The 11880-nt window shown below is 42.6% G+C and overlaps 1 protein-coding gene across 1 annotated transcript; it reads right to left on the reverse strand.

Moving 5' to 3' along the window:
• Positions 1–756: 756 nt before the first annotated feature.
• ZNF330 (zinc finger protein 330) lies at positions 757–11566 on the reverse strand. The gene is made up of 10 exons (XM_071753765.1): positions 11447–11566; positions 10229–10358; positions 9948–9967; positions 9760–9830; positions 7266–7345; positions 5968–6094; positions 5186–5290; positions 2738–2784; positions 1849–1966; positions 757–1198 (listed from the first exon to the last, which is right to left on the reverse strand). Exons 2-10 carry the CDS (start codon positions 10346–10348, stop codon positions 921–923), a joined length of 966 nt encoding a protein of 321 aa, XP_071609866.1. The 5' UTR covers positions 10349–10358; positions 11447–11566; the 3' UTR covers positions 757–920.
• Positions 11567–11880: the final 314 nt, after the last annotated feature.

The following is an 11880-nucleotide window of genomic DNA, read 5'->3' on the forward strand; positions in this document are numbered from 1 at the left end:
ACTTTCAAATCAGAACCCCTGGAAACACTTCTCTGTGTGTGGTTGTTTTCTGTCAGGTCTTTTTTTTTTTTTCTTTTTTTTTTTTTTTCTTTTTTCTTTTTCTTTTTTTTTTTTTGTATCATGTACAAGGAAAAGAGTTGAAGACCAGGCAAGGAAGAAACCAGTCTCTTTTTGATCTAATGAGAAATTGTCTTAGATTTTAGTGGCAGAGAGGATACACCAACATTTTTATTGCAATGATTTTTTTTTTTATTATCTGGGGTGCACTTGGAATGACTGCATATAGCCCCACTGATTAATAACTGCTGCTAAAAATGCTGGGAAAGTCATGTTCAGGTACACAGAGAACTACATTGATTTGCTTTACCTACATAAACAAGGAAGTTCTTTTAGTTTCCATTTACACTTTGTATACCACCTGCTTTCCAGCTATTCAAGGGGGATCAATATTTATGGCAATTTGTTAGAAAATGCAGTTGACCTTTATTGTGCAGACAAAAAAAAAAAAAAATGCTGTCACCAACCCACCACTACATTAATTTTACTAAATCAGTTAACAAAATCATTGTAAAAAATAACTTAATTTCTGATGCACAAATTGGAAAAACTTGTACTGTTCTCCAGTGTTCCTGTATTGATAGGAGAAAATGGCATTGAACAATTATAGTGGGTAACTCGAGGACAAAACTACTTCTGTTGCTTAGAGGAATAAAAAAATTCCCATTTTTTCCTCCGGTCACAAGCCTAATATTGGTTTATATAAAAAAAAAAAAAAAACAAAACTTCACTTGGAATCACTGCAGAAGTCTCACTGTTCTCTCTTTATGTAAGTACCTGACAGAGCTGCCCTACTGGCCTGTACATAACTCAAGTGAAGTGCTCCTTCCATGTTTTTTGCTTCCTTTTTGCTTGCCAGCATCCTAAGCTTCATCTTCTGGCTCCTCATAGTGTGCATACCCACTGGCATAGGTCCTGCCTAAATTCAGGTTGCTGAATACATCCGTGGGCTCCGTATCCGAGTCCTTCCCTCCCTCATCATTCTCATCCTCCTCATCATCTTCTGCTTCATAGTCATCAAATTCATTCAGATTCAGGTCTCCAGCCTTGGGGGAGGACAGGCTCTTCCAGTAGGCATCATAACCAGAAGCTCCATCTGCATCTTCACCCCCAGCCTGTCGGCCAAACTTCAAAGAGCGCGCTGCAGGCAGAGAAAAATCATCAGGTTTTCTCCCCTCAGCAGCAATTTGAGCAGAGCATCTGACATTTCTGTCTCCTCTGCACAAGGCATACAATGTCAGCATTTTCCTAGATCTGACATTTTCATATTTAATCCTCACTCTGAAAACCTTCCTGCTACCCACGGGCTGTCACCCTGCAGCCACGTCCGTGTAGAAAATAAATGCCCCCTTTTTATCTGTGATTTAAGTTTTTAAACCTATGGTTTGGGTTTTAGGATAAAGTTTTGCTACTCTAGCCTAGAAAACCCATAACTGGATGTGCTTTGCAGATGCAATACACCCTGTGATTTATTCAGGGGTGGTTTGGGTAGACTGTTTGCATGCCACCAAATTCCAATTTGAAATTCATTAGCCAGCTTCTTGCAGATGAATTAAAGGTTTAAGAGGTGATGTTTTTTGTAATTTTTCCATAACTAAAACCTCAACAGAGGTTTTGTGTTGGGATCAATTAACGATTAAGAATGAGAGACTGATCTGATTCTAGATTCTAGAACTCTAGAACTAAGTAACCACAAAGTTCTCCCCAAAAGAAATGCAGCAAAGCTTTGCAACACTACTGAGAGTTACCAGACCAGTGGAGTTTTTATAACTTGTTAGCTAAGGGGCTTACTTGACATGCTAAGATCCTTTGTCTGCTGAGTTTCATGGCCACATTTGGGGCAGGGAGGCTCTTTTCCTTTTTCCTGCTTGAAAACCTTACTTCGCACGTGATCATCACAAAAACAGGCCTGTGGGGTGGAGGGGGAATAAAAAGGCAAAAAGTTTAATGATAGAAGCATACTTTTCAGGAAGAAGCAAGGAAATAAAGTGCCTAACAGCAGCAGGATTTTCTGGTTGGGATTAAAATTTCATGAGCTCTGTCTGCACTGGAACTGGAGACTGTGCACAAAACAATCACTTCTGTGTTGGAGTTTCGTGGCTTCCTGGGGAAGAGGTTGGATAAAAGGGCTGATAAATAAGTAGAGAAAAGGACTGAATTATAGTGCTGCCCACAAGGAGCCTGGCAAACTTTGCTTTATGTTGACAAGTTTTAATAAAACACAATCAGAGATTTATGCCAGGACATAACTTGCAGTCACCCAAAGGCAAGAGCCACAGATGGAAATTTCCCAGGTTTAGCACCAGGGTGGGAGTGAGGATACAAGGGGAAAGGAATCATCTGGAATATGAAATTGCTGCCATGGGAGACTGCAGGGAAACAGAGCAGGCAAAGAACCAGCACCTGAAGAAATATGGACAATGTTGATGATAAAGCAGGTGAAATTTTTTATATAAAATTATTTCTGAATGTGTAAAAGCAAAAAGCTGTGTATCAACAAATGAGCCTATGCATGTGTAGAACTGGATTAGCTGCAGAGAGAATTTCTACTAGATCTGGGCTAGTGTTTTCTGGTCAGATTATTACTTAACTGTCAACCTCAAACTTTAATTGTCTTAACTCTGGATCAAAAGTTTCTCCAAAGCTTTGGATTCTGTTCAAGAACAAGGAGACTCTTTACCTTACAACGCAGGCACGAATGCTGCCCAAGCCTGTTACAGGAAACACCTGTTGGGGAAAATCAATAATTAAAAGTCAGTACATGGAAACTGCAGGTCAGTCATGTTTTTAAAACCTTGTAGAAGTATATAGAATGTAACTGAGCCATTTATTCTAAATTCCATGACACAACTGCAGCTTGGCAATACCAATCAGTCATTTTCTGATACGGTACCATTTTACTGGTTTTTCAAGTCTAAGTCTCATTGCAATAATGTAGTTTGAAACAAAAAGTAAGAGTTGAAGAGGGGGGGGGAAAGTTTAACTATTTCTTGATTTTTCCAGACTTTTAAAACCAAGTTTGAGAACCAATTTGGTATTAAGTGATCATTCTTTTCTTTTCTTACCACATCAAAAGCAGTGCAGGCATTTTACAGTCACTTTAAACAGTGCCATGGGCAGCCTTTAGTACCTCTATCATTTAAATGAGATGTGAGGGCACTGAAAGCACACAAACTTTCTAGAACAGTTGTAATTTCTGTCATAATCTGTATTTTCTGTCATAATCTCTGGAAATGCACTTTATTGCACACAACTTGGTATGAAAATCTGTCTTAAAGAATTGAAGCTTGCACATGAGCTGTAAAGAACAGAACTGGTGCTCAAAATCTAACTTGCCTTGAAGCTGGAAATTCTGAAGTCCACTAGAGGGAGTACAGCAAAGGCAACCACACATGAACTGGTAATAGCACAAAGCTGTGTGAAGTTACTCCTCAAGAAGCAAAATCAGGTATTTTATCCATCTCAGAGCAAGTAATCACTCTATTCCTCCTTGCCTAACCTCTGTGACAACAAATTTTTTAGTTCTGAACTAATAAGTATCATGAGTTCTCCACATGTGCAGGCCAGCCATGAGATGTAGAGCTCATTCATGTGTTTAACAATTGAACTGGGAATGCTAATGCAGGGATATTCAAATATTTCTGGAATATCTGCACTTTAACAAAGTCCTCTCAAATACTGAGGCAAAGTAACAGAACCTTTTCCACAGCCTGAGTGGGATTTAGACTAAAAGTGCATGAGTGCATTTCAGTATTCTGTAAAAGTTCAGGTTTTATAATCTTGTTGCCACACACTGATTAGAAAAGCTGCCCTTCTCCCAAGACTGCACTGGGCCACAAGACACTGAACACAGTGAAAAACCTCAAAGGCAATTTCACTATTCAGGGTGTGATATCACATCTGTGAATTCAAAGCTTTCCACAACCACTGAAAAAAACATTCTTGTGGAACAGTTGTTTCTGCTTCAATATTGTTATGCAGGAAGATAGTCAGGCAGAATACACCAAGAAAAACTAATCAAGGCTTAGAAAACAGCTGGCTGGCAAAATAGATGGGAGATGAAAAGGAGAGAAGAGATTATACTAAAGACATAGACTATAGTAACACTGAAATCAACAAATATTCTGGCTTGGGAGAAATCAATTAGAACAAGAAATGAGTTGGCTCTGAAGAAAAGAGTCTTATATATCTTATATGTGACAAAGAGCAGGCTGAATTTCCAAAATAATGACTGAAAATGTTATAGTCAAAACACAGGCATACAAGTTGTGGAAGGGTCAAATGCTTGTCTCACAAGATAAGCAAAAAGTAGTTAATGGTTGACAGAAAAAGACTTCTAGAAAAGATTTGTTATTTCAAAATTTGTTTTGGGTTTTTTCAGCTTTCCTTGAAGCATCTCTCAGCCACAGATAAGTAGTGCACTTCCCTGCAAAGTCAGGTAGGGAAATGCACCAGAGGTTGAAAAGTGGGACATTACCAGTTGAGAACTACAAGGCCATTCCCAGGATGTGCAGAGAAGCAGAAAGTTCCGAAAGCAAAAGCTCAGCTTGAGCCAAATTTGGCCAGAGATGCCACAAAGTTTGAGAGTTCTTCAGATATGTCAACAACAAGCAGAAAGAGGAATAATATTGGTCCACTGTGAAACAGGAGAGTGAACCAGTGACCAACCATGCTGAAGAGGCAGAGGTTCTCTGTGCCTTTCTTTCTCTGTGCCTTTCTTTCTTTCTCTGTGCCTTTCTTTCTTTCTCTGTGCCTTTCTTTCTTTCTCTGTGCCTTTCTTTCTTTCTCTGTGCCTTTCTTTCTTTCTCTGTGCCTTTCTTTCTTTCTCTGTGCCTTTCTTTCTTTCTCTGTGCCTTTCTTTCTTTCTCTGTGCCTTTCTTTCTTTCTCTGTGCCTTTCTTTCTTTCTCTGTGCCTTTCTTTCTTTCTCTGTGCCTTTCTCTGTACTTTCAGGTTCCAGCCCATAGAAACAAAAGTCCAGGTTGATGCAGACACAGACCTGCACCAGGGGCCCTTTTCTCCAGTAGTGGAAAGTTTGGAAAATGTGATGGAAAGAAGTATGGAGCACAGAGGAAGCAACTGGAGAGTCTGCTTAGCTGTGGTGAAAGGGACTGTGAATAACTAACTTACATTTAAATGTTTCTGCTTCCAAAACTTGGCAGCTGGCTTGATGTTCAAACTGATCATCTTCACAGAGGAAATTGTGGCAAAAAGAGCAGGCAAATATTCTGCCTCCTAAAAGATTTAGAAAGGCAAAATAATCAGCAATAGGCATAAGTATCAAGTTCTGCTCTGCAAACACTTTAGGAAGTAGATTTGACTAAGGAGCTGTTCTCCCTTCTGTCACATTTTTCTACAAAGTCCTAAATTAGATACTGCAATCTCCTATTACACTGAAAAATACCATATAATATCTACAATACAAGGCAGCATAAATATAAAGCAAGTATTAATTCTAGTCCTTACTTTCTTTTTAGTTTGAATATGGCATTAAGTATTTTTCTGAGATCATATTGTCTTCTTTCCTCCCACCCTGTTATCTCTGATGCACACTTGAAATCAACACTTCAAAGGATTGCACAAAGGGCTTACCAGTTGCATACTGGTCTCAACTGGGAACCCAAATACCTGTACCAATGCAGATGGATGGAGTGGAAAAAGCAGAAAAGTGTTGACAATCTAATGTTTAAGGACTCTGCTGATAGGACAGTTAATAGATTAAACAAAAATCCCTGAGCTGAGCACTGCATGTTCTTGAGCATTTACACTCCCCAAGGTCTATGCCTTGCTTTGGTCACAAACTGCAAGGACTAAAGATTTTAAAAGCTATGTTAAAAAAATACATATTCAATAACTTGAGCAACATGAAGAGAAAAGTGTCATTTAGATCCTATTTAGTGTGAGCAACCTACCATGGTCCCAGACACTTCTTTCACACTCAATGCACTCTGCATCTGCAAGAGGGCAGATACAGGCATGGGTGCTGAGACACTTCCTTCCATGACACACCCAGGCTTCACAGAAATCACAGATTGCACCCTGAAATCACAGAAATTACAATTAAATTCTTGGGACTGATGTAATATGAGAGAGGGAGTCTCATACTCTGTAGCCTTAAATGCCCCCATGTATCTGTTGTCTCAGTGGGTTCATTCTGGTTGAGCAAGAGTGTAACCTGTATTCCCATAGAGCTCCTCCAGAGTTCCACTTCTTTGTTTGATATTAATTTCTGCAGGATTAAATGTAATGAGAAACAACTCATTTTATAAAACACGATAGCATCTTGTTCTCTCTTTCTGTATTTGATGCATGAAAATTGCCTCCCAGCTGAAAACTGAGATAACAATAACATAAATAACAGTATTCTGGCAAAAATGCCATTTCAAAAAAGTCCTGGAAAATGCCACTGGACTGTAACAGCTGAAATAACTTGCTCTGATTTTAAGCCATGCTGTATTAGGACACAAGCTCTGCAGACAGCAGAGATCAAATAACTTGTTAAAAATTAGACTCCTTAATTTCTGTTTTGATTAAGAACTGCCAGGTCTAAACCTCCTTTAACTGTAGCACCTAAGCAGCCTTCTCAGCCCATGTGTAACAAGCTACCAAGTGTACTGCATGCATCCAAAACTAAGAAAACAATGCTAAATCCAAATTAATTGTTAAAAATAACACATCAGTGGAATCCATGGAATGAGTTTAGGAACTGCAGGGTGTGTAACTGGGAAAAGCTGTTTTCTCCAACTGGAGAAACAGGACAGGGCTTTATTCCATGCAGCATTTACCTGAGAGGTTATGATGTGTCTTACTTTTCCAGAACAGAGAAACTGTCCCTCCAAGAACAAAAATTCAAAGGCCAGAAGCTATGGCTGCCTCTGCTAAGAGCCCAAAGATGATCCTGGATTTTAATGGACACTGGGAATTGGCTATGAGCTTACCTGTAAGCTCCAGTGCTTTTAATGCATTTGTTTAGGGGCTGCTAGCACCACAGATCCATTAGCATCCAGGATATGTGTCAGACTTTGCAGACATTGAACCTAAAAATGCTAAATCTGAGCTTCCAGTGTAAGGGAAAAATCAGTTTGGTCAGATTAAAAAAAAAATGGTATGGTGCATGCAATGATTCAGTTGTTTTAATTTTTCTTTTCCAGAAAAACCTTGCATAAAATAACCTCATAGCAGACAAAAAGCTGAAATTTTGTACACATACCACCATTGCTAGTCCTGTGCTGTACACACCAGCATGTTTTATAACACAGTCAGAGGATTTCATCATGCATTTGGTTTTGCCTGTTTAAAAAAAGGGAAGCAACCACAAGAAAATGGCATTAAAAACAATTCAGAAGGAATGTTCATATCAGAGCAGTACATCAGACAAATGCCTGTACTTAATTATAAATGAAGGTAAAAATAATGCAAACAAATGCCTCCAAACTGCAACTCACCCTCACACCTCTCTCAGATCAAATTAATTAGTCAGTTTTCAGCCACAATCAGAGATAGGGGGGGTAATGTGTTGTCTTGCTTCATGCTTTGAGGCACTGGCAAGAGTTTCAAATGTCAGAACAAACCCAAGAACAAAACAAAGGAGCAAGCCAAGCAATGACATCTTAAAAAGTTGCATTTAAAGCTGCTGCTAATTCTGTCCCACCATAAAAGCAGCATGTTCTACAAGCAGGGCTGAGATCCTCTGGAGGGAAAAAAACCAAAACAAAACATCTGATGATTTAGTTACTTACAAGTACTTGGATACTTGTTTTCTGGTGGGTTTTTTTTTTTCTGTTTTAACCACAGCAAAAAAAAACCCCACCTTTCAAATGCAGGGAATGGGTGGGAGGAAAAGCCACAGCCTGTACTTAGAAGTCATTCTGACACAAGCAGTTAAGGCTGCAACATTTCCTTGCCTCTGACAGCAATAAGTACCAGTAAGATCCACAGTCTGTATGCATTTTTACAAGAAAAAAAAAATCTTGTAGCTAGCCCAGGCTATTGCAATGGGGTTTTATAACTGATTTAAGCTGCCCTGCCAGTCCCCTTTGGTCTCTCATTTTGCCTTCTTTGAGAAATCAACAGAAGGGGGTTCCCTCCAAGTTTATTGAAGCACAGATCCTATGAGGAAGGGCTGAGGGAGCTGGGGGTGTTGAGGCTGGAGAAGAGGAGGCTCAGGGGAGACCTCATCACTCTCTACAACTCCCTGAAAGGAGGTTGGAGCCAGGGGGGGGTTGGGCTCTTTTCCCAGGCAACTCTCAGCAAGACAAGAGGGCACAAGAGGTCTCAAGTTGTGCCAGGGGAGGTTTAGGTTGGACATTAGAAAGAATTTCTTTCTGGAGAGGGTGATCAGCCATTGGAATGGGCTGCCCAGGGAAGGGGTGGATTCTCCATTCCTGGAGATATTTCAAAAGAGCCTGGATGTGGCACTCAGTGCCATGGGCTGGGAACTGCAGCGGGAGTGGATCAAGGGTTGGACTTGATGAGCTCTGAGGTCCCTTCCAACCCAGCCAAGTCTGTGATTCTATGAAGAGCTGGGAAAAATTCTACTCTGAGAATGGAATTAAATCCCAGTATGCACCAGCAGCAGAGTTTTGTATTAAAAAACACCTCAGATACCAACTGGCACCCAGAGAAAGGGCCAGGGGTGAGCAGTGTGAGGTGGTGAAGGTATTTGTGGGTCTGGAGCACTGCACTGCAGCCACTTTGCTACCAACCCTCAGGGACTTCTCTAAGAAAGAGGCTGTTGATTTATAGGAAGTGTCCCCAGAGCTTGATTAACCATCAGACCCCTCTGATGTATTTGTCTCTGGGAATGCTGGTATTCAGTTTAATTGAGTTGTTTCTAGGAATGCTTTTCCTCCAGAAACATTTTACTGCAGATTAAGATAAATTCAGCAGCCAGGACTCAGCTGTATCTTGCACTGCAGGACAGGCTGCGTGGATTCCTGAAATCCTTTGGACCTGCAGCTCCCTACAAAGGCAGTGGAAGCTGCAGATGGCAGCAGCTCTGAGGGGCAAACTACAACACATTCAGATTGCTTGATGACAAATTTGAAATCTGCAAGGAGGTATTGAAAGAGTAAAACAAGAAATTTCACCTCAAAGTATGAAATCATTATTTCATATTATTGTTATTGATAATACCTGCAAGCAAGCAGCTGTTGTTTTTTGTGTTTTTTTTAAAGGCTCATTTTAGCCAAGTTCTGCCCCTAGGAATCCTTCTCTTCTAATTTCAAAGCATCAGCCCCCAGCACACATAAGTCACAAGAGCAGCAAATTACACTACAAAACCACACAAGGTGAATAATCTCCTGCAGCTTGAGTTGATATTAAACTGCTCAGAAATTACAGCATCCCTAAAACCCAGTATTTATTGGTGTCTTTGCTGTTATGAAAACAATACTCCACACAGCCAGTCTGGCAAAATGGGTCAGCCAGATGTTCTCAGCCCAAAACCAGAATTAGATGCTCTGCCAGAGATCAAATACAAAAGACAAGTCCATGACCCAGACTTCAAAACCTCTGGGGATCAGAGGCACACACATTAGTGCTTAGATCAAGCCAGATCTCAAGGATATTCACAGCAGATTTAAAAGAATCTAGTAGAAAAAAATCACAAAGGTACTTTAAGACAAAGGTGCTCTAACTGCTGGGAAGTGACTCCACAAAAGGGGCTGACAGCAACATGTTTTCCTTCTTTTTTTTCTACTTACCACATTGTGCACAAATGGGTAATTTTTGAACAGAGTTACAGAAGTAGCAAAATGCTCTATTCTTCTGTCGTCTAGGGACATGGAGGGGAGAAAAAAGAAAGTGAGCATTAAAAAAAAAAAAAGACTTCTAAAATGTTTGAAGCCAACAATATTAAACTATAGGTTTTTAGAAAGGGAAAAATACTTACCTTTGGCACTTATCACACTCCTAGAGAGAATAAATAAAATAACAGAGTTATTTTTATTCTAGGTAAAGTATGTAAAAATTTACAGACCTCGCTGTGACTCTGAATGAAGTTCTGGTGAGGAACCCAACTTTTATCTAATTATTATACCTTTATGCAAAGGTAACCTTAAATATAAAGGAAGGATGGCATTCTAGTGGCATTAAATACAGCCCACGTATTATCAGTGGGTTTACCTAGCTTAAAAACAGGTATTGCAGTGTAGAATACTCTGGTTATTTTACCATGGAAGCATTACAAGGGTGTTTGGCTAAATCTATGTTGGCTCTTGAAGCCCTGATCTGCTTCTCACGCTCCCGCCGGTTCTCAGCCTTCTTCCGAGCCCCCGTCTTCTTCTTGGGCATCTTCCACTCCCTGGGGGAAGAAATAACCAGGAATCATAGAATCATAGAATTGGCTGGGTTGGAAGGGACCTCTGAGATCATCAAGTCCAGCCCTTGATCCACTCCCGCTGCAGTTCCCAGCCCATGGCACTGAGTGCCACATCCAGGCTCTTTTGAAATATCTCCAGGGATGGAGAATCCACCCCTTCCCTGGGCAGCCCATTCCAATGGCTGATCACCCTCTCCAGAAAGAAATTCTTTCTAATGTCCAACCTAAACCTCCCCTGGCACAACTTGAGACCTCTTGTGCCCTCTTGTCTTGCTGAGAGTTGCCTGGGAAAAGAGCCCAACCCCCCCCTGGCTCCAACCTCCTTTCAGGGAGTTGTAGAGAGTGATGAGGTCTCCCCTGAGCCTCCTCTTCTCCAGCCTCAACACCCCCAGCTCCCTCAGCCCTTCCTCACAGGACTTGTGCTGGATCCCTTCACAGCCTCCTTGCTCTTCTCTGGACCTGCTCCAGCACCTCAATCTCCTTCCTGAGCTGAGGGGCCCAGAACTGGACACAGGACTCAAGCTGTGGCCTCCCCAGGGCTGAGCACAGGGGCAGAATCCCTTCCCTGGACCTGCTGGCCACGCTGTTCCTGAGCCAGCCCAGGATGCCATTGGCCTTCTTGGCCACCTGGGCACACTGCTGGCTCATGTTCAGTTTAATGTCACCACATCCAGCAGCGTTTCAGAGTTCTGTGGTTCTGACCCGCGGCTCCAGTCCCGACGTCCCTCACGGAACCGGCTGTGCTGCTTTGCTGCGGTTCCGATGCCCGCGGGTGCTCTGGGGCTCTGCGCCCCTCAGAGCCTGAGGGGGGAACCTGGGCCTGATTCCCTCAACCCGGACCCGCCGGTACCGCCTGTCGAACCGGGCCGCTCTCCCGACCCGATTTCAGGCCGCTAAGTGAAACGCCAAGAACAGGCTGGCCTTTAGAAAAAAAGAAATATAAAAAAGAAAAGAAACAAGCCCAGCGCCGGTGCTGAGCTTTCCGCATTTTACCGGATTTGCTCTGTTTTAACCGAGGCCCCCAGACCCTGTCGCAACCAACCGCGACCGCCGTGTTTCCCGGCACTGACCTCTGGGCAAGCCAGGGATCGCTTGGCAGCTCAAACGCGGGAGACCGGGATCGCGATCGGGACTGGGACTGCCACCGGGACCGGGACCGCTGTCCCCCCAGCGTCCCGCGGGCTCACCGGGCTCCAAGCGGAAGCCGGAAGCGGCCCAGTGCAGCGCGGTGCTCTGCCCGCCTGGTACCGCCTGCGCGGCAGGAAGGTTCCGAGAGTCCGGGGGGCGGGAGGGCGCCGTGTCCCGAGTGGGTGTGGGGATGGAGGGATGGATGGATGGATGGATGGATGGATGGATGGATGGATGGATGGATGGATGGATGGATGGATGGATGGATGGATGGATGGATGGAGGGAGGGAGGGGGGAAGGGATGGAGGGAGGGATGGATGGAGGGATGGAGGGGTGGGTGGATAAAGGGATGGATGGATAAAGGGATGGATGGAT

The sequence above is a fragment of the Heliangelus exortis genome, chromosome 10, assembly GCF_036169615.1.
Source record: "Heliangelus exortis chromosome 10, bHelExo1.hap1, whole genome shotgun sequence".
Classification (NCBI taxonomy): Eukaryota; Metazoa; Chordata; class Aves; order Apodiformes; family Trochilidae; genus Heliangelus; species Heliangelus exortis.

Excerpts from the sequence above, each read along its gene's own strand:
- ZNF330 (XM_071753765.1), bottom strand. The coding sequence starts at position 10,348 with ATGCCCAAGAAGAAGACGGGGGCTCGGAAGAAGGCTGAGAACCGGCGG. Across the intron at positions 7,346-9,759 it reads ACCCATTTGTGCACAATGTG|GCAAAACCAAATGCATGATG; the intron begins GTAAGTAGAAAA and ends TTTTTTAAACAG. Across the intron at positions 2,785-5,185 it reads GGAAGCAGAAACATTTAAAT|GTGTTTCCTGTAACAGGCTT; the intron begins GTAAGTTAGTTA and ends TTTCCCCAACAG.